Source organism: Bombus vancouverensis, chromosome 2 (assembly GCF_051014615.1).
Source record: "Bombus vancouverensis nearcticus chromosome 2, iyBomVanc1_principal, whole genome shotgun sequence".
NCBI classification, from domain to species: domain Eukaryota; kingdom Metazoa; phylum Arthropoda; class Insecta; order Hymenoptera; family Apidae; genus Bombus; species Bombus vancouverensis.
The window spans coordinates 5,217,891-5,241,881 of NC_134912.1; the positions used below are offsets into that span (position 1 = coordinate 5,217,891).

At 38.5% G+C, this 23,991-nt stretch overlaps 1 protein-coding gene across 5 annotated transcripts in view; it reads left to right on the forward strand.

Annotated features, from left to right (window-relative positions):
• The first annotated feature begins 2,599 nt into the window (after window positions 1-2,599).
• Window positions 2,600-23,991, forward strand: part of LOC117161565 (Sox box protein 15) — a 70,203-nt gene continuing 48,811 nt past the window's right edge. The window contains exons 1-2 of one of the 5 annotated variants that reach the window (XM_033343197.2): window positions 2,600-3,811; window positions 11,812-12,278. In XM_033343197.2, the coding sequence (XP_033199088.1) occupies window positions 12,112-12,278 (167 nt within the window). In that variant the 5' untranslated portion in view covers window positions 2,600-3,811; window positions 11,812-12,111. The other 4 variants (XM_033343198.2, XM_076627567.1, XM_076627565.1 and 1 more) reach the window with 4 other exon arrangements.

Consider the following 23,991-nt stretch of genomic DNA (forward strand, 5'->3'; position numbering starts at 1 on the left):
ACGGAATAACGTGTACGATCGTCCGCTCGACTTACGACTCGATCTATTAATGGGTTGTCAAGTACTCCGAATCACTTCGCGTAGAATTCGATATCCTAAAACTCCCGAAAGTCTTGGAAACCTGAAAATCTTGTAACTCTTACAAGTCCTGTAAATCTCGGAGGTCTTGTTTGTTTTGATAATATTTCTCGGAAGCTTGGTGTGTAGCTTGGTGTGTAGTCAATATTTTATAAACATATTGAATGCTTTAATTGAAACAGTATCGTCGATACACGATATTAAAGAGAATCTAAAAAGATATCGAAAATACATTTACACGAACAACTTCCAAGTCTTCCAAGAATTCCAAGGCTTTCCTGAGTTTTAGGTTATCGAAACCTACCAAATTTTGACAGTCTCGCAAAATATCGAATCGTTTCGATACTAAGATTCGAATGCTCAATGCCCATCCCTAACTCGATTCATCGAATAGTCGATTCCGCTAGGAAGATGGAAGTCAACGATTTGTTCATCGATCGAGGAAATCATAATTCTCGTTTCTCGTTGTCGCGTCGTTCGTCTTTCGTCGTTTGTCGTTCTTTTCTGTGATATTGGAGAGACGCTGGCAGCTCGTATATCCCCATCGTCCGTGCAGCGCCTATAATCTCTGCCGTGGCATGGGGAATTTTTTATTTCGCGCGCTTGTGATGACACCCACGTGGTCTCCTAGAGTCGCTCTTCGCACGATTCGCATAAAAGCCACCACCAATCTATATGGACGCAACCTTTCTCTTCTCGTGTGTGTTAATCAATCTGCTTCCTACGCTTTCAATTATGTAACACGGCATTACTCGGTGCTCGAGGAAATTCAAAAAGGACAATCTCGAGGCTGGGGCGTGCGCTCGAACCTCCTAACCTCTCCCTCGACCGAAGCTCCATGACTCTCGTTAACGTTCAGAACCTAATGGTTAAGTAACGCGGTCTCGTTGCTGGAAAATAATCCAGCAACTGATACGACAAGAATCGGGAGTGACTTCGATTGATTGGAATCGATTTTCGTGGTATTCTTTCTAACGACGATTCGGTCGAGGGAATTACCGAGAATGACGTCACGGTATTTAAGAACACTTGATGATTAATATCGCAATAATAGTCGTGTTAAGAAAGGCAAATAAAGAAGATGGGGATTTACTAATAGAACGTATAAATTTTTGACGACTCTGTGAGATCTGTGTGGTTATGCAATGCGTTGATCGAACGATCGAATGTGTGGATCAAATGTACTTTTGCACGATTGTGTGAATAGAAAAAGAAATGGATCGTGATTATTCGGATTATTAAATGGATGCGAAAAATTTTACTTTTAAATCATTGTCTGAGATTGGTGCCACTTCTTTTTACATGCAAAATGTGACGCATTTTGTTTGTTAGAAAGTTCGTTATAGCAACATGAAAGAAAGAAAGAAAGTGGTCAGACTATAAAATATGCTGCAATGTGTATCGAACAGATTTCGTCGATTTCGGCTCTATACATAGTAACTGGGAGCCTTTCCATTATATGCATTTTATCCTGTAAGTATGCAGATGAGTTTGAATTTTTTCCATTTTGACAATTGATATCTTTGTTCTGTATTTGACAAATTTGCGATACGTTTAACAAATATGGACATCATGTGAGATGAATCAATTTCAAAATTCGTTATTCATTCATTTTAATGATTTGTAATTATTTGGAGCACCGTTTTAAATAATAAGTCGAAGCAAAAATTATAAAAATACGAGTAATATATTCTTTACTTTATATATTTTTTCAAGCAGTCTACAAAACATTCTTACATTTGTTTTAAAAATGTTCATTTATGTTGTTGTCAAATTTCAAAATCCGTCCATACCCGATTTAATAAGTCAAAATTAATTTCATACTAACGTAAAGTAGTTCTACAAGTAACGATGGTTCTCTACCGGAAACTAGAGCTGAAAATATAAATATAATATATATAAATAATATAAACAATAATTACATAAACAATTCAAACCAGCATTGATGACTGTTTTTTTACAAAACAAATTCTAACAAGTCACGTGGAATATCGATGCATTTCGAGCTTTGATATACACAAACGTACCACGCTAACTATCTTCTTTTCAAACATTACATAAATTTAAAATCGTTATTTCCAGAACTCCAATATTTCTAACGAACCCCTAATTATTCAAGATGCACGCTCGAAAAACTTCAAAATTATCGGATAATCGTTAAATCGAACCCGAGGAATCGTAAGCGCCGTAGTCTGTGCGCGAAACCGCGCTTCCTCGGCAGTCGAGCGATGGCGCAGAGATGCCGCCTATGCACGGGCGTATCCACGAGGCCGCGTTCTCGCGAGGGGGAGACCGGACGGAGCGAAACAGCCTGCGAGAAGGCCGCGGCGAGAAGCGAGAGAACGGCGAATGTATCGACAAAGCCCGACCATAGAACCTAGACCGACGTGTCCTGAAGAAAAGAAAGAGAAAGAGCCTGGCGTAGTAAGAAGGGGCCGCGCGAGATGCGATAAAGAGCGCGGGGTATCCTTCGCGGTCGGTACGTCCGTGCACACGTATACCTGTGCGACGTCGGTGTAGATCAGGTCGCGAATCCACGGCGCGGTCGCGCCAGAAAACGTAGAAAGCCGGGGCGCCGCCACTGGGCTGAGTGTGGCCGCGGCGGTGGTTCTCGGCCCGGGCCGAGTCGAGTCGAGCGGAGTCGAGGGGAGTCGAGCGGAGTCGAGTCGAGTCGAGTCGAGTCGCAAGTCACCTCCGCTCACCTCACGGCGTGCTCGACTTCAGTCCGCGCTCGAGTCGTGCACCACGGAACACGCGAGAGTCAGCCGGGGCCGGCTGCCGCGACCGAGTTGGACGCACGCGCCCGAGCCATCGATAGAGATCAACGATAGACAGGACCGCACGTTTCGACCTGGATCACGTTGTCCGTAGATCGATCGTGAAATTAGAACGGTTAGGAAACTGCAATAGGAAACTTTAATTACATCGGGGTACGCGCTAGATAGATCCAAAGGGACAAAATAGACAAGTTTTTCGTCGAGTTTCGTCAGGATTCTCTATGGAGGTACTGGAGGCGGGAGTGGTGGCGTGAATCTCGTGACAACCGGCTAAATCGACGCACAACGCGCTCGAAATCACTAACGCCGTTGTATTATGTCACACTCCCACGCGAGCGACGGCCGCCGCTGCCGGTGCGACGGTGAACCGAGCCAACGTCGTCGTCGTTTGACATTTCCACGAGCGTGGAGAGGTTAACGCGAACCCGGGTGTTCGTGGCACCGTTCATACCGCTATTTTGTGCACGCATCGAGCCAGTGTTATGCTACGTCGCGATCATATCGTCATCTTTGTCATCGTCGTCGTCGTCATTGTCGTCATCGTGATTATGGTCGACGGGTGACAAACCAGCCTCCAACTCGTGATACAGGAGCGTGCAATTCGACGAGAAGATTCTCGTATCGTCGGATCTCAGTGACTTCTCTGGTGACTTATTGCTTGCGAGTAGAAGAACGTCCTGGTGTTTCGTTTACGCTGCCGTGTACGTGAGTAAATACGTACGAGCGCGTGACACGCGTGGCTGTCGATCGTAAGTACTCACCGATCGCTTCGTGAAATCGTGAAAGAGATCGTCGATGTTGGACACGGTAGCCAGGGGATAAGACTTCGTTGGTGTTCCTTTCGAACCAAGACAGTGGAGTTGTTCGAGGCACCGGTGCGAAATTAGAAGACTCTAACGTAAATCGACGAGGTTAAACAACGTATATCATACAGGGTGCATCGAGGAAACTATAAGGTAACGCATCACGGAGGAATCGAAGTTTGGCGCGCATTTCAGCGACGGGAATTGAACCGACGCGAGAGGACACACGCGATGTATCGACGGTCGAAAGGATGATCGTTGATCGATGAAGGATTATGCCTATCTAAAGCTGGGTGATGGGAACGCGTGATTTCAGCTTTGCGTGCTATTAGGCAAGTTTATGTATTTAACGATAAAACGCACACCGGTGTGTGGTCTCTTTATTGGAAACATAAAGCTGGCGAGCAGCGCGATCTCGCCGGTACGAAATCGCAATTGGAATGACATTGTAATGAAATCACAACGAAATCGCAAAGAAATCGCGTCGTTCATCGGTTATCGCGTCGCACCGGGCCTAAATTTCGAGTTGAAGCCGCGACCCGGTCGTGACTCGGGGCTATGAAATCGGTAATGAGCTGTAAATCTTGGAGGCGAGTTGTGCACGTTAACGTGGCCGCGCGTGTGAGTCACAGACGGCGAGAGCAGCGGGACGATACCGTCGATACATAGGCCAGGATCCGAGTCGAGTATTCTTTTTCCTTACGGTAGGAAATCGAAGGAAAGGATAATAAGCGAGAAATACACTCTCTCTTAGCCGGCGGCCGGTTTCGTCGTTGCGCCGCGCGTGGGTGTACAAGAGGAAGAGAGACGAAGAGAGAGGGGCGGGAGGGAGAGGGAAGGAGGCAACGCGCGCGCTTCGAGTCGATTTTTCGAAAATCCACCGTGAAACCTTCGTTAACGGCGATCCAAGAGTCGATAACCGAGTTCGTGCGCCGATCGATCGGCCGATCGATACCCGACCGATTTCGATCAGGGCTTCGTGTGTCGAAAATCGAAACGCGAACGAGCTGTTTGGCAAGGTCTCTTTGCTCGTGTTTAGAAGGTTGTATCCGACTGCTCCTTGTTTTTTTTTTTTCTTTTTTTTATTCCATCGCCTTCCTTTTACTCTGCTTTCGTCGACCGATTTTCGTTGCGTAAGCAAGAATCGATTCGAAGCAGCAGGTATTATGAAAATTTTGGTATCGTTTAGTCCCGTGGCTTGAGTTTCTACACACACGGCAAGCATTTCCAGACCAGTTAGATGAATTCGATCTTTCGTTCGCGTGGGTGTTGCTTATTAGAGTTAGGCGGTATACGGGTGTTTTATAACGTGTGAGTTCGATACGAGGGTGAAATTAAAGTAGATAATAACAAGGAAAGCGATTCGTTCGAAGGTTTATCACTTGTATTATAGTCGATCTTTGTTTCAAGTTATCGCCACTTTTTCCGTTTCGATAATTGAGCCGAGAAAAGTAAATGTTGCTGCGGATAATGGCACTCGATTACTTGTCAATATGAACTGGAAGAATATTCGAAATTGTTGAACATATCGAAAGTTTCGTAAGAAGAAATATCTGAGAAACTATTTAAGTATCCTTTTAAAGAACAAATTTCATTAAGTACGATATCGATCTGTGATAAGAAATAATGATAGATAGAATACCTGTAACTCGAGAATAAAGTTGGGGTTAAATCTTTACGCTATCCTTTTTACCTAGTTCCAAGTAGCACTAACCAATCCCTGAAATTACGTTTACACGTTATGAAACATCACGCGTAGAGTGTTCTACGATCTTTAGAAATATTATCGTGATCTACCAAGGCTAAAAGGTGTGCACACTCCCCGAGTTAGTTATTACTGCTTCATTTTCAGCTTCATGCTGAATCGCGCAATCTCCTCATGCCATCAAAACCTGGCTTTGTGTTTAAATTTTCCAGCGCCAATTTTCAATACATTTTCCATTTTATGCAAACATATTAAAATGTATAACTCTTCGTTGAAACGTTATGTTCTGACAATATAGTCATTGAAATTAAATTAATCAGATTATCAATTAACCATTAATCAATTTAATGAGAACAAATTTAAATTTATACATCAGCATCGAAATATCTCGAAAATATTCCATCCTAAAAGTCCAACAATCGCAATTATATAAAAATTCGAAAAGTTAAATTAATTAAAATATCGCTTGTCTCAATAATTATTTTGGCTTCCACAAAACTCGATCAACTCATCAGCTATTTTTAAAACACTTTTATCTTCGCGCCTAACAGATTTGTCGTCACTTTAAATAAAAAGATATGTCATATTAAAATCCTCTTTTAACCATAAAGCGATATTAAAATTAGAAAATCAGCGAAAACGAGCGTATCACGTTTCTCTCATGTAATCTTCGACTGTATACCAATAAAAAATGTGTAACTCTTCCTCAAATCTATGCCTATGCAACACCCATTCTAAAATCATCTGCCCAAAATGTGCAACGTCGTGTTTCCCATATATCTATCACGTGCAAAGCGTTAAATACCTCCATTAATGCTGTAATTTCACACTCGATACAACCTGAAATGATAATGAGCTACGATCTCCGTAAATCACAGTTCAACATTCACGTCATTAACCAACAATTGATAAACCACGATAGACAATAGACATTTCCTCGAAGGTGCATCGACTAATCTCCTATGTTCGTTGTCACGATGTAAAATAGACATGAACGATGGCCGCGTTCTTTCGAATTTTACCGGTGCATTATAAATCGAAGCTTGCGCCATCGAGACGTGTCCTCGTCATATGAAATCGAACGACCTCGTCGTCGTTTGACGTCGTAATAGTTTAACCGATAATACGGTGATTCGAGAGGCCAGGTCGGATTCGATAGTCTGATGGAGGAGTTAAACGCTTCTAACTAGCCGCATTGAGCGTGTCCGTCGCACGATTGAGACGTGCACGCTCAACAGCACGATAACGAGACCGTAAATCGTCCCCAATGAGTTGGAAAAACCTGCGATGTTCCACGTCCGTTTTCTCCGAATTTCGTTTTTCTTCGGCTAAAGTTTTGCAGAGTTTGAATTAAACTTCATTTATATAGGGTCATTAAAATGAATGATGTATAATGTTGGCTGTATGATGTATAGTGTTTCAGATACCATATAAATTCTGACGCTATTATGGTATGGAGTGATTTCTGTTTTTAGCACGAACAATTTAGGAAATTTGAAGAATTCGTTTTCCAGGTGAAACAAGTCCGAAAATTTAGTTGATAAATAGTTATAATCGAAACTGATAATATTTGAGATAGTATATCATCGCTTGGTAAAGATATAGGTATTTTATATAGCAGTTTCGTAGAACTGGATTAGCTAGTCGAATGAGTTTATAGTTTGGTGAAATATGAGGTAGTTTTGGTTGTTTGTTGCTCGAGTGTCTACCACTTTGTCATTCAATATACTCCGAATGTTGAATATACAAATCACACGCTTACGTACGTTGGTCTGACAGATCTTTTTTCATCTAACACTAACTTTCTCATCCAGGTAAATATTTTTGGTTTATCCTTCCAAATTCAGAAATACGGTTACCTATCTTCCCCTTGTCTAAATAACGTCAGTTATCTAACCCTATTAAAAAATGTGACTGGAAAATTATAGTCGTCGTACAAAGCTTTATCACAATACGTATATATCAACTATTTTTATTCTTCTTTGCCCTTGAACAAAGTCTTTTAAACATATCCTCCATGTTTCAACTTCATTTTAGCAAACACGAGGAATTTGCAACGTTTTTAGAGATTGTTCAACGTAAAATTCTAACGAAAAATACACATCGGTCAGACTATCTTCATATTTGGTTGAAACTGAAGATATTTTTTAATGTTAGAAAAACATACATAACTAGGATTAAAATACCTAAAGCAACGCAGCTAAAGCGTAGTTAAAATTTAGTTTCTTCGAAAAGAAAGAGCGTATCCCGTCTCTACGTTGCTATAATTTTCACCAAACAATCCTGCATAATATTCGCTCAGTCCAGACGAGACTGATATAAAATCAGAATCTAAAGTGTACGCGCATAAACGCGTGTGCCCCACCGTCCACATATTCGTACACACGTATGCGTGCGCGTTGCAAACGAACGAAGGTCTCAATCGTGGCAAGCCATAACGCAATAATAATCATAATGCCAGATCGATACGCGATATTCGTTGCATCGCACGGTGTATGTCATTACAAGGATGGAGGCACGAAAGCACACGGAATGCCGCGGAGTCGCGTAACGATGTCACGCTGAAAAATCCGCTTAAATTATCGGTTTCTTGGCAGGGAGAGCGGCTTGTCCCTTTTTCCTCGCGTGCCAACCTTTTTTTTCCCTCTCCCTCTTTCTCTTTCCTCGCCTCTTTCTCTCTTTCCCTCCTTCTTTTCATTCGACGTTTCTACGCGATTTTCATGGCGATATGCATCTCCTGTTGGCCGATCGCGGCGGTGACTCGCGAAGAAAGTAAATAATATGCAAGAGCCGCGTAATGAGCGTACAATTACCGCGCGAGATTGTTCGATATACGGCTTGTAAAATCTGGAAATTGTAAATCAACGTTCCCGAACCAGCAACTTTCTAACCGCGTTTCGCCTCGAGGAGCCCACGAGTTCACCCTCTCGTTTCGTGCACACGGTGGCCGACGTTTTTGGAAATTCCACGTTGATAATTGACGACCACCGATTCGATACAAAGCGGCACACGCGGTGCGTTTCCATCTCAGGATGAAAAGTCGGTTTTCGAAATGGAATGCGCGCGCGTTGCACGTGTGTCGTGGGGGCTTTAATGGCGCACGAAAGGTCTAAGTTCAAGCGTTGCTTCGATTGCCGAGTGAATTCCTGCGGATGACTCTCGAATTACGCTACGACACCGTCGCGTCGCGGAGAATAGGAGGATCGAAAAGTGATCGAGGCGCCGTGTTCTTCGCGCTTCGCGGTGGAAATTTCAATTTTCGTGCTAATGGAACGAGGCACGATTAACCTAGAAAGATCGTGATTTATAACGCGAACGATCGAGCGGCGAACCACGCTGCTGGAAAATTGATTTTATTCAAATTCATCGAATTCATCAACGTCCGTGAAGTTATCCATTTTCGAGATTTATCGGGGATACGTTATTAACGGTTCTTTATTCTATCCCTAAACGTCACCGTTTAATGATCTTCCATGGAAGAAGCGCGTGTACCTGGAAATATTCGACATGTCGTTAATTCCCGGTATCTGTAAAAACTCGGAAACCTTAAGCTCGCGTTTAGATGATACAGAGACGAGCTATGTGGCCATCTTCGGCTTCCCTTTCTAAAGTTTGCAGTGTGACGGGATAAGATCACAGGTTCGCGGGCAACGTGGGTATCTGGTTTCATAGTTTTTAGGTGCTAAATCGTATGCAGGCCCGCGACGGTTAATTGCATCTTAAGAAAAGAGAAACGCAACGTTTTACTGTCGACTCGTTCAGATAACTCGTTGGTAATTTATTGGCGATTGGCTACTTTACGATATATGTATATATATATACTATATATATATATATACTACTATATATATAGTATATATACATGTATATATGTGTATATGTACATATATACATATACCGTGGTCACCAGCGTGATTAACACCCAATCGCTTAAGCCACGAAGGAAACGGCGCTTGCCAGCCCAACCCAGTAGTCGACGATTAATTTCTGGAGGAAATTATAAGTTTAAAACGGTCCACGGTCTCTGTGTCGTGCCACTTGCAAGAGGTACCGAAAATTATTGGCGGCCTATTTCCTCGATAATTGGATCGTTCGTCAACCATGGACAATAAGGAAATAAATAATTATTCGAATACAGCGAGAAAGCGTATATTTCACGTGATCTGATCGCGTTTGTCATTGGCAGATTGATCATGAGGCCAGGAGTGGAAGGCTGTCGAGCTAAGAACATTTAACGATTTTCTTACGATATACGTTATATTTTTGCTATATATATTTTTCCTACTGTTTATTAATAGGTAAAAGGTATTAAGCTTCTATAAATAAGACGATTGGCGATTTTACCTTTGAATTTCCTGGAGAAGAATTTTCGTTTGTGTCGAAGAAATTTTAACTGTTTTGAAAGTTCAGTAGAATAAAAAGAATTAGACTGGGACATAAACGATCTTTTTTAACTGCAGACTACGAAAATATATTACGAAGATTTAAAAATAAAAACGATTTACGTTATAGAATCGTTTAATAGAAATATGTAATATATGTATGTTACTCAATATTTTTAAGACCTATCTATACGCTTTTAACAGCGAGACAAATGAAACCAATCTTGCTGATGGAGTATACAATACGTTATACCAATACATTGTATCAATAATAAGTTTTACAAGTCGATAGCAATTCTTTAAAATATGAATTTATGAAAAGAATTTTGTACGCCACTACGTGTGTGTGTATAGCGAAAGAAAGCCACGGAAGAACGTGATCGCGTAAAATATCGCCACGAAGAAATTGGATCGATCGATGGGTCCCTCGAGGTCTTGTTATTCTCTTTCCTATATTAGATTAGGTGCAACTCGACGATACCTCTGATTTGATGGACCATAATATCGATAGCGATTATAGCTGTTCGCATGATTTGCCGCACAGTAGTGATTAACGCTCCGATCGTTGTTTCGCGGATAGAAGCCGATCGATATCGGAGCCTCCGATACCAATGATTATCTCGTATCGCGTTTTGAACCCGTCCATTAGCCGAACCTTATTACCGACTCATCGCCGTTGAAATTAACCAGACACTTTCATTAACCCGGTCTTTAAACCGTGATCAGTCCGAGTATTATGTAATGAACATCAGAATCTTTGTGCACGTATTCTATGGTTTCTATCGTTTACCTTCGTCAGCTTTTATCAACCTTTCCACTTTTTCCATTCGACTAATCTATCATCGTGGAATTCCTAACGCCGAAGCTTCGTCTGAATTAATCAAGTTACTTGAATTTGAGTCGCTGGAATTTGTAATTATTTGGAGTTACGTAATGCGACGTCGAGTTTATGTTTATAAAGCCTTAAATCAGATTAGTTGACTCGAAGTCGTTTCGGTTGATTTGATTTTAGCCGGATAATGGATATCTCGTTGAAAGAAATGGCGATTAGTGGAATGTCTGTAACAATGAGAGATATTGTAAGTGTATCAAGGAACGTTTGAAAAATCAGTAGCAAAAAGAATCAAGCGAAGAAGCGGATTGTAAAATATATCGCAGTTGTTTTGCTGTATCTAGGGCTTAGATAGAGAAAGACGTGATAATGATTTGAAATGTTGATGATTTGCGCAATACAATAAACGATTTGGTTGTGACAAAATCGACTTGATTTAGGGAACCAATATCGGAGCATGAAATTAGAAATAACTACGTTGCTAGCAGCTATTGGCTCTTTCAAGTCGAAGATGATTAAAACGTTCTTCATTTCGCTTGAAACTCGAAGAAATATTTCAAACCAACATGTTACTAAAGCGTTTCAAATTGCTTGAATTCATGCAACTTGACATCAAATAACGTGACTGATGAAAATGAGGCGAAATGACCAATTTGCGATTTTTCATAACAATTTTATAAATCCACAACGGTGCATCTTTGAAATTTTAAATGTTTCTTTAATAAAATCTCTGCCTTTTTGAGGCAATGGAATTTTAAAGTCTCATACTTGAATCGTCGACAATTCTAGTGTTAATCCCTCAAGCGTTATGTCTCATTATTGAGAAAATACTGCACAGTTGCATGATTTTTCGTCGCTAACATATACATTATACTATATCATAAGCAATACAATGCTTTGAAGACTGAATTTACTATTAGAAAAAGACGGATAACTTTGAAGAAGGTGGTTAGTGTGACGAGCTATTCCAAGATCCAAAACAGTACAGTTCCATACGTCGATATATTCGACGTAAACATTTAGATACACGGCAACTTTCATAATCTTATTATATCCGCCGTTCACAATGTGATTGTGGTTTTCGTGTGTATATTTTATGTGACATAACTGTTTAAGAGGTTAAGAGGATATTTCAAATCAAACGAATGACACGTCGAAACAGGTTTCAAATTGCTTAAATTCAGTTAACTTGAATAATTTTAACTTAACTTAACGTACAATTTCGTTTTGTTAGCAGAATCCTGTACCAGAAGAAAGAGCGAGGAAGATCGTCGTTTTGGATTTTTCTTTGTCGTCGAAGATCGCGATTTGAGTGCAATGTTTAAAGTCTCGAGACGGGAAATGGACGATAATCACGCGAGTGCGTCTCGTTGCAACTTACGTTGTTCAGATTCGCTTGTAATCGACGAGACGGGGAAGTGAATCGAGTACATATACGGTATTCAAGTAAGAAACGGAGGACCAAAAAGAGGACAGTGTCATAACGCGTGTGAAATGGATGGTACGCCAAAGAAAATCGAAGCAGTGTTAATATATGGATGCCCATGGGTGGAATTTGGCCGAAATGTGCCAGCGCTACCATCACGCTGTACCAGCAGCCCAAAATTCTTCGCCAGCTAGGGATCCCTCAGCTGCCATCGTGCAAGGCTTGTCAACGGCTACGCACATTGAGCAGGCCAGCCCTTCTTATTCCCATTACACGTAAGTATTTTCTGCTTTTTAACTGCATTTTTCCGTTAGTAGCGAAATAAGTAGTAATAAGAAGCAAATAGTAACATACTGCCGGCTACATAAGTATGAGGACATCTACTCGTTAGATTTATTAGAAAAATTTAGCGAATATTAAGTATGTATAATTTTATCAGTGTTTTACGTCGCAAAATACGTACGTATATAACCGTTCATACGCATACCAGTTCATTTTCGATCAGTAATTTTAGGTAACTTTTCGTTCCTTGCATATTTAATTAAATGGTTAAATTTTATTTTAAAAAGTTTGTTTCGAACAAATTAAGGTAACACGTAGCGATAAAAACTATCGAGTGATATTCTAGGAACTTGGAAGAATTTTTATGTTGAATGATTTTTAATATTTAAAATTTTTCATAATTTTCTAAGATACAGAAACTGAAAAAAAATGACGTCAGTAAAAATAAGGTTGCTTAGGGGGAGGATAATAATACACGCGAAGGCAGATTTAAAAGTTCCCTAAATGACAATTGCAATAAGAAATAAAGCAACTTCTTATAAAATTTATAGGCGTTGATACGGATTATCCTCGTTATTGTTTAATTCTGTCGCATCCGTGAACGAGATAACTTACGTATTTTTCTTCGATCTCTACAACTGAATGTCGTTTCACGTAGAAGAAGAATCGCGATCTGTGTCTAAAATCTACGGACAAAATAAATCATGTCTTTTTTCATTAACCATTCATAGATTAGTAAAGAGTTTAGAGTAATCTAAATGAAAAGAAACTAAACAACGACTAAATTGAACGTTACTAGAATACGCGACATTGGAATTTGTATTATATCTTCGCCTTCTAAAACCGTACAAGTCATAAATTCGTAAAACACGAAAAATGATCGATCCGTCGCATACGAAATGATTAAATCCACGAAATTTCACGAATGAATACCACCCGTAAAACACTATTTCGTACACCATCGAATCCCAAGAAGATGCTTGAAAACGAAGGAAAGAAGGGAAGAAAAAGACGAAAGTAAGCAATCAAAGACTGTAACTATAAAACGGGAAAAATCAATCAATCAACGGGAGGAGCGTAATTTTTCGCCCCTTTCATTGATCCGAAATTACAACGTGGTGGTGGATAGAGGGACTCGCGAAAAATGGCGGCGTTTCGGCGTTTTCGCACGTGCCTCGACCACGTAGTCATCTTATCGCAGCCACGGGACGTTCTCAATTGTATTATATATATTAATAACGATACAGCGAATTAGGGATAAGTATACGATTCCGCGGTCAGGCCTCGGTAATCCTGTTATTAGCGCGGCGATTAGGGGAAGATGATCCTCAGGCAAATTGCAGGGGCGTATACCGCGGTGTTTGGTTAACGTAATCGCCAATCACTATCGTTGATCCTCTGTTGCGAGAGACAGAGAAAACAGAGGAGAAAGACCGGTGGAGAGGAAGGGAGAGACAAGGTAAAGGATCGACGAGAGGAACAGGGTCGATGCGTCGGTGGGTACGAACCCCCTCGGGACCCCACGGCATTTCCCTTCTTCGAGAATTTTCTCGTTTACATGGAACCTCGAAGCGAGCCAACTCGAGATCTCGTTCGTGTCCCGCAGACATTCGTGCCGTGAGTCGATTAAATTGCAGTTTACGCTCGGATTCAATATTTCACTGTTATTACGTGGAATTGGCGTAACCAAACGGCAGAAAAGTCTCTTCTTTAAACAGTCCGAGATTATTAGGTTGACCATGTCCGAGGAATTTTCTATTCCGTTCGGCCGTGATACGACGGGCAATTTATGCGCACAGACTAGAATGTTGGTATTTCTCTATCCTCTGGTATTTTATCGGTTGACGTATCGGCGCGATTTTTGCTTTCTCTGTTAACAAATTACTTCTTCCTTTGAGATTTCTTGCTTTCACGATACCACATCACGCAGTTATCAAAGCTGAGGCTTTGAGCGTAAACGTTCTTTTGCGAAAAGCATCCTAATATTTCGCAATGTTGCAGCCATTGATATCAGAGTATCATTCGGCTCCCGACGAGTTCTTATTCGTTTCAACAGAATATTTCAAGCTTATACTTGTGATAGCTTTTTGATAAGAAGCTATGCTCTCTTTCTTGTTATTAGTTCGTTGAGATCATTGGATTAACCGTGTCTATGGAATTTTTTATTTGGTCCTCTCCATGATACGACAAATAATTTATCGAGCCTAGAATGTTGCTATTTCTGTACTGTAATACTTGTAATGTTGGTGTTTCGTTTTGGTTTCTCTGTTGACAAATTAGGTCTTTCACGACCTGATACCACATATATACGTATACAAGTTGAGGTTTGTATGAATGTAAGTATTGTTTTGGAAAAAGATATTTTAGAGTTATTGATATTACCGTGTCGCGTACGATCAATATTTGTTTTGCTTTTCTTGCAAGTTGGTATATGCTATGATTGTCGAGGAAAGTATATAAAGATACAAAAACGTGCAAAATATTCGTGCTATGTGTATACCACTTCTTAATTCAAAAACACGATGTTCCTCCACTAAATGTTCAATCTTATTGAGTACTAAGACTGTCAAAAGAAGATTCAAATAATTACAGCTCTAGGACTTTTAGACATCACGCACAGTGGCTGACAAACTTGTAGAAATTTTTTGTGAATATATTATGTGTGTTCAGCAAAACATTTTGAAATTTCATTACTTCCATTACCACATTATCCACTGTTTTATGCTCATTATTACCATATGATAATATTGGTAAAATTTGATATGCATAAGAAGCAATAAGATATTTAGTGCAAATATATTTTTCCAGAGATCACAAACATATTTAATCAGACAACTATAATGTATCTTCAGGTTAAGTTCAAATCTTAAAGTAAACATCTTGTAACTTCCATATACTTCAGATTGATTACATACAATGCATATACGTACAATGTCCTTGTATAAATAACTTGAAGACATATACTAAAAGGAAAACAGGCTTAAATATACCTCTTACCTACAACAGAACCTAGTCCGATTAGCATTATCAGGTAGAATTGGATAGACGGTAAACGTCAAGAGTATTACATATTTCATTAACAACAATTTAAATTGCAAACTGTGCAGTAGACGCGAAATGGAGACATTGGAACATATTCTAATCAAGTGTGCTCAATATAGATCTTAATGTGGACTAACATTATCCTTAAAAAATATGGAGATTCTAAGTATTTATCTCGCTCCAAGAGAAAAGCTAATAGAAGATACATGCGTAAAATTATGCATGAGATTAAGATCCCTCTACTTAGGAGAATGAATAGGAAAACAAGTCAGACGCTATAATAGAAACAAGGTAAAGAAAATTAATCTGCCGAGCAGTAACAAACCACAATCTTTACGAAACAGTTGATCTATTGCATAAAACTAAAACACGATTTGTATTATCGTACACGCGTACACTTATATGTGTATATACAGGGTGGTTGATAACTGGTGGTACACGCGGAAAGGGGGTGATTCTATGCGAAAAAAGAAGTCAAAAATATAGAATAAAATTTTTTTTTTTAATTTTTCCATCGAGACAACGATCTACAGTGAGATCCGTTATAACGTACCGCACGTGTACCGAGCGAAAATTCAAAGTCGATTTTCTCGAAAACAAAGCCTCAAACGAAAAATGTTTATTCTATATTTTCGACTTCTTTTTTCGCGTAGAATCATCCCCTTTCCGCTTGTACCACCAGTTACCGACCACCCTGTATATATATATATATTTTGTTGCGCGTAAGTCTCATACAATAAATAAATATTATTACATAGCACTATCACTACTACTACTACTGCTTCAGATTGGTTTTAAATTTCGCCAATATGACAATGCTAAAGGTGTCCTTTTACACGGTATTAAAGAAATTTCAGAATGTTGTATATAGTAAATGTTGAAATATTTTTGTGAATCGCTTGCTTTTAGCGAAACGAACAAACGCGTGTCAGTGGAAGAAAGTAGCCGGTGGAACGGAAGAAAAACGAAAATAAAACGGTTCCGAGATCGACTTCTCAACTGTTGTCATTTCCTGGCGACGAAAATCATCTTCATTAAAATTGTTCCGGTCGGTTCCATCCGTTGCTCGCGCGGCCGTCGCATGGATCGCGAACCATGTCACGATATTCAGTCACATGTCCCGGCGAGTAACTCTCGTAGCCTAGATTCAAAGTGTCAAGGAGTGATGTATATTTTCAACGTGTCGTCTCTTCCACACTCGACGCGTCTCAGCGAACATCCACCGCCTTTTTCTTCGAAATGTCGTTCGTATGGCGCTTACGCGATCAGTGACAAGCCAATTGGCTCGATACACACACACATACATCAGTTGGAAGGTTTTCTTCGTTTCGCTATCTATATATTTTCATTTGCAATCACGCGATATTTTAGATCAATTGCGATCACGAGTTTGTGTCACGAGTTTGACAGTAGAATCGTTTCGATTTTCTCCTTTAACGATCAAACTTTTAATGACAAATGAAATGTGGTGAGTTGAGCCGTTTAAGAAAAAGCTTCCTTTTACGTTCGTTTGATCTCGTTCATCGTTGAAAGTCATAAACGATAAAACAGGTGAAACATAATAATGTGGAAACGTGCACGAAATACGAAGTTTGATTATGTTATAATACTTTTTCCATGCAACGTAATTTTTTATGCAATGCACTTGTTGCAACGACATGTTCTACGCGAACATCGTAAGGATTATTATTTATAGGATCGAAGCGTCGATGATATATTGTTTACGCTAATGGAATCTCCAAACAAGCAATTACAGATAGAATAGAAGAAAATTACATAATATTCTCGAGTTTATATATATACTCGTATGTAAAATTATAATACTTAGGATCACAGATCGAGGAAATTGAACACTCTGACTAACTGCAACTTCCTTAATTAACTATCTAGTTATTATCATTTTTATTACTTTACGTAAGAGACATATTTTTCCTCCAAGCATTACACATCAACGTAATTGTACAAGAAACAAATTTATAAAATAAACGAATCCAGTGCTCAAAACGTTTTCCCCGATACATATTTCTTGTTCCTCTCGAATTTCTGTTAAATTTTATATAATTTTATAATGACACGCACAATTTCCTATCTCCAATAAATTCCTGACAACCGTTTAATCCTCGAAATCTATGAAATTGCTGTCAAACTTCTGTTAAATTCTACCTGCATTCAATTTCCTCTTTTCAATAAATTCAAGTTTTTCCCGTTGCCTGTTCGAAATTTCTTTGCAAGCTGCTTAAAGATGAAAATCGACGAGCAACTTCTCGACAGCTGGCGGTGGAAAAAACGGCAAGATTTCCATCGATCCCCGAAGGTCGACAACCTATCGTCGAAGCAACGAGGCCGATTCGCAAACATCAATTATATCGACGAAACGTCAATAATTCCATGAACGATAAACTACGCGATGCGTGCCGCTTTTTCTCGGTATCAATGTCGCGTCGGGATTCACGAAGCTTCTCGATGCGTCGCGATCGAACAATACCTGGACTTCCCCCGAATTTCAAACGGGCAACAACAGCTTTCGATCGATCGGCAAACGAAGGTAAAATAATAAGCGAGAGAGCCGGCCGCGATGACACGACGCGACTCGCGGACTATCCGTCTGCGTCAGATTGCGCCCGTAATTTTTGCGATCACGATGACTCAGATCGGTGACTTGACAACTGGTCGGTTACTACGTATTAATTACGGATAAAAATCAATTACGGTAATTTCGAGGGAATCGCCTCCTTTCAGCGGCGAGCCGCGTTCCTTGAGCCACGTTTCCGTGAATCGCAATTCCACCTCAGGTTCTCTCTGTCCTTTCGTTCCCATTACGTGTTTTAATTGCAGAGATGTATCATTTTTCTTTGGTTCTGGAGATGCATTCGGAAAGATTTTACTTTGTGTATCTTGGTACAGTGATTGACGAATAAAGCTTGAAAGATTATTTTATCGTAATTTCATAGTAATTTTAGAGAACTGAATTATATCTTTTTCTAGAGCGACGAATAGAAGTAATGTATATGCTAAGTTAGATGGTTGTTATTAATATGGCGAAAAGTACGAGGTACTTGAGAAGTAATACAAGTAATACGTTTTTAAATAACTATGCAAACGCGTTTTAAAAAGATCTCTTTGTTTCTTTATTTATAACTTCGGTTATTTTTCAATACCATCAACATTCCTACTTAAACGCTTATCGTAACCTTACACAAGTTTTCGTACGTATCTATCCTTGTCACACACTTCCGCCGCGAGTCCACATATCGTTTCACGTCGTTCTTCAAATCATCGTTTCTTGCGTTATTCGCTCGAAAACTCTTTAAATTTTGTAAGAAAATGGAAATCAGGCTCGTTTCATGAATTTATCATTTTTTCATTGCCCGTATTTAATTGCTGCACCCATCATCTTACAAATCCATAGCTTCATTACTGGAAAACTGCTATAAGTCGAAGGTAAATTCTTCTTGGAACAATGATTTCAGCATTCAAGAAGCGTAAAAGTACGGGAGATCGCACTTCGTCATCGCCGAGGTTTTCACTTCGCATAGCTGTTTTGAACGTATGGACAATTAATTATTAACGTGGCAAGATTAATTATTAAAGTACAAAATTTTGTATGATTTATGTCAACGTATGAATTAAGCTAAGTGACCTTCTTTCAAGCACATCCTATCGATTTATATCCTTCTATACATGATCGGATATTACTTTGTGAACGAGTCTCGTATCTAGTACACGGTTACTAACACTCATATGCAAATTTATACTTTCTTCCAACCACAACTGTATCTGCCTGTGTATGTGTGTGTGAATATTTCATTTGATAAACTGCTTGTTGAAGTAATTTATACGTGTAGTAGATCATCTTGAAGGAAGTTAAGTGGTTCTTGGAAATGACATAAGGAGGGAATAGTTTAGTATATTTTATTTTTCGTCAAATATTTTAATCGATGTTAAAGGAACGTGTCAATACAATAGGTATTAGTAGGCAGAAGATGGACAAATAAATTATTTGTACCTGTTCGTGTTTCCTAACGAGGTCCTGTTTCAGCATGTTCGTTTCTCTATTCTTATAGTTCTAACTTTGAGATGATATATTTTGTTAATTAAGATAAATTAAGATAACATTTTAAACATATTGTAATATTTCAATATATGAAAGTTAAAACAAACATAACAAGATACATGTCAATACGTTCTATATCTTCTGTATATCTCATTCTTACGTTACATAATTTCTCACATCTTTATACGTTTAATGTAAATGTACTTATCTAACGTAAAACAATTTGAAGCCCTTTTTCTCGTTTGAGATTAGGTTCACCTTCCATTTCCTCGAGACAGATCGTCATTTAATTGCAATAATATAGGCAATAATGCAAATTTGAACGAATTTTAAAAATGTAATGGTTCGTTGTAAAAGGACTATTAAAATTATTAAATGTCTAAATGTGAAAGTTATCTTTGGACTGTGTACTGTCTTAATTCCATCAGCTCCAAAAAAGCTGGAAATTTAAAACGAAGTAATTCTTGCACAAGAAATGAACATTTAGGAGCAAACTGTATTATATACGCTGTATACATGTAAATATGATGTATTTAAAGGTAACAAGGAATGACGAGACTGCAAGAAGTCTGCTCGTACGTGAAAGGTTAATTTATTTCAAACTTGCAACATTTATAGATAGTATGTAGAAGGTGGCTAACAAACCATGCAAAATTTCAGTCTGGCAGCTCGAACTTTAGCTCATAACAGAATTTCGCGTTTGCTGTACCGTAGCAAGAAATATGTAATAACTTCGACACATGGTAATTTCAAGGTGTAAAATTATTCGCCTATTAGCTTAATCGATAATGTTTGACATTAAACGCTTATTATTCAATTTTATGTTATTTTCGTTATCCGAGCATGTCGAAAACAGTATCGTGACGTGTCTGCACTTGTTTCGTGCGAGGTATATTAAGCACTTTACGCAACGAGATGATCTAAAACAGAAAAAGTCTATCAAAGGGTATAAAAATATAGACAAACTGTACAAAGAATTATCAAAAACACGCAAGTGAAAAAAATATAAAGGAAAACGTTATTTAAATTCGAAACGTTCGCTTATAAGGATAAAAATCAAATTTTGGCACTTTGTCAGGAATCTAGCTTCAAAAATCGGCTTCTGGAAATTTCATGAAGTCGCGTTTAAACTTTAAACTCGCAGTCATAAGGAAAAGAACTATATTTTAAGATCATCAAAATTTTGAAAATCGATTCTTCAAATTAAACTTCAGAATCAATTTAAACGTCAGTTTTTAAAAACAACAGGATAACATGTTAATCGAATTTAAAAATATCAGTAGAAACGATAATTTCAAAGTGAAAAGACAAAACTTCGCACAACGAATTTTAATAATCGCTTCGATATTAAACGTATTTCGAGGTCATTCGGTGCGCGAAGAATCGCGGTGCGTTAAAGAGAACTGAAACTTAGCGTGTTACGCGAACGATGCGAGGTTAATCGTATTGTTACAAATATATATATTACTTGTGCGTGTATACAATAATTATGGCACAGGAGCCGCGGGGCCGCAAATGAGCGATTTGTATTAGCTGGCGTGGCGCGTTCGTGTGCACGGGTTTCGAGGGAATTTTAAAAGGCTGACGTTATCAGACAATGACAGTGATTTATTAAGGAATGAAAATTCACTTGTGGCCAAGGAAAATTGCCTTTGTCGAAAACAATGGAGGTGAGAGTTAACGAATTGAGGTGTTCGAAGTTCTCGGTCGGAAGCCGGATATTATTCCTCGCGAGACTGTCTTCTCTTTGACAAAATACGCACACGGACGAATCATGTTCCTGCATAATTTCCTTTTGTTATAATTATTTAATTTCTTTCTTTTATGTCAGTGAGAAACGAAAGCATTGACAGCTGAATAGAATATCTTCTTGTACATTGATATAGCCTACACTTACGCTTTAATTAAATATTAATTAATATTTTGTACAGTATTACGATATTAACATCGATGTAGGTTAAATTGAAAAGGATCTTCAATTTGCTGAAATCATAGATCGAATGAATATTGCAAGTTCGATTTGATTACACCTACGTTTTTTTAACAAATAAGGTCATTTACAAAAACTTCTGACATGAAAATTGAAACAAGAATGCTAATTCACTCACTTCGATGACGAATTCTGTCTGTATCTTAATTGCTTCGAAATCAAAGTTCAAAACACAGGAGAAGATACCAAAGAAACTTAATCTCCTCAAAAATGTATTTATGAAGATAATTATTTGTTTCCAGTTAGTATATAAATAAATTGGTATACTTTATAAATATGAAATGAGACAAATAAAATTGAAAAATAATATACGAGTCCGACATTGCATCTTTGTATCTATTGAAATCACATTTGAAATCGTAAATTCACATATTATAACGTGCGGAACTCTTTTATAGACAGAGTCTTCCGCATACTCTTCAACACGTTAATCCTTCAGCATTTTAAATGAATGCATATGCGATAATAAATAATATTTATTTATCAATAGTATTTTTGTTCGCATAACACGCTCTTCAACCTAAAAGAACCACAAAGTAGCACAAATTTCTCTAACATTCTGAATAGATCGACTAAATTTAACTGTTTTTGTAAAGTGGCGGATAGAGGAAAGTTCAAAATACACTGTGAATTTTAGTAACTTCTGTACGAAAAATTGTTTGCCACATTGATAGCAGTCATGTATTCTACGCTATATATTATGTTTATTTTATTTTACTTTGTAAAATTATAGTATCTTTTCACATTTCTTATTTTATAAACTTTCTTCTGTCCGCCACTGTAAACTTATCGAATACGTTTGTACGTCACTATAAGTACATACATATGTATGCGCCAATATTCCAAAAACGAATCCAACTAATTTTAAACCCAAAAAGCAACTGCAATTGAGACGAGAATCTGCAGAAATAAATTGCGAAATTGGAAAGAAATCTAATAAAGTTATCTACGAGGCAACTAGTTATTTTTACCGAAATATTTGGATGGAACGAACAGCATGAGGTCGCCGAAGAGATGTCCGATCGCTGTTTCACCCGGTCACAGGAAGTCGCACGTAATGGCCGGTACGGTCTGAGGTCAGAAGAAAGGTATATAGGGTACAACAGCGACGACGTCCGTTCCGCAGCCTTAAGCCCGTAAAGGTTTCGGGGATGCGCTTTCTTCGTTCTCAAATCTGAAACGCGCCGGAGCGTTAGTAGTGCAGAGGTGAGCGGCTTGGGTCGTCACTTCCGCTTACCAAGCGAACCGCATTGGTCATTCGATTTAAAAGTTTAATCAGGGGCCTATAAAATTACGAGCTCCTCCGTTCGCGTCTCTGCTATGTTCGATGGCTTTACGATTCCAAGCTTGCATACCTCGTACGCGCATACGTACGCACGATTTTACAAAAGAGAAGCGCGATTTTAATTCACTTTACCAGGTTTCTCATTTTTTTTAAATCTAAGATTTTTATTTTACGTCTTCCTTTTCACTTTCTTTATTGTAATTTCGTTTATCAGTTTACACGTTTAATGTGTTTACTGTGTACGCATCGGATCTGTCGCGAGTTAACATGTAGTTTGACCATGTACACCATTGTACACTGGCGTTCATAAATATTCAAACTCTTTGGTTGGTTTGCGGTAACAACGGTATATTTTGCTAAAATATTCAAATTAATGATTAGAACCGGTGCTTATCACCAACCACTTTGGTTGGTTTGCGGTAACAGTATATTTTATCAATACACGTATATCTACAAATTAATGGCTAAAATAGAGCAGTGCTTATTACCTTTTAATGCAGTTAGCACTGTTGGCAGCTGTACATTTAAATTATGTGTATATAAATTATGTGTATATTAAATGATGTGGTGACTGTGGATCCGCCTTCTTTTACAATTAAGTACACGAGTTGTCGACGTGCCTGCTGGTTTTAGATATTACTACTGGAAATAATGTCAGTAGCTGTTTGTCGATTTATGAGAATCTTGTTCCTCTGGTCTATAGTTTAGAAATCGCATAGCCTCGCGATAAAGAGCTTTTCAAATAATAGAATAGATGGCTTTTGGAAGTTTTAGTTTGTTTGCTTTAATAGGCTGATCAGGGATTTTGAGAATTAAGGAATCTTTCATTGATTTCGGAAAATAGTTTTTCAACATTTTTCTCTTTCTTTGAACGCGAAGCGATGAATACGAGGATCGTGCGAACATACTGATCTTGTCACGTTGTTATCACGAATTTGTTGGTGCTAATGAATGTTATAGTTTCGGTGTAAGTCGTGATAAAAGTTGAATCTACCGAATCTTGCTTGTTCGTCACTTATCTCGTTGAATTCATCTTGGCGGAACATGGAATACTATACGTAAACGCAAAATACGATATTTTGTTAGATTAACGTCAGAATCTTGATAATACCGTGAAAATTTTCAACGTTAATCTATATCAGAATCTTGAGATTAATTTAGCTTTTTTTTTAAACCGAATAAACATATGACATCACTTTGTAATTCTAAGTATTTGCGAACTTATTGCAAGTGTTTACTGACCTTTATGTACATAGAATTGCCTGTTACCACTCACTAAGATGTCCAGTTTTTAATTGATAACTAATTGATCCGTGATACAAGCATTTGATGCCA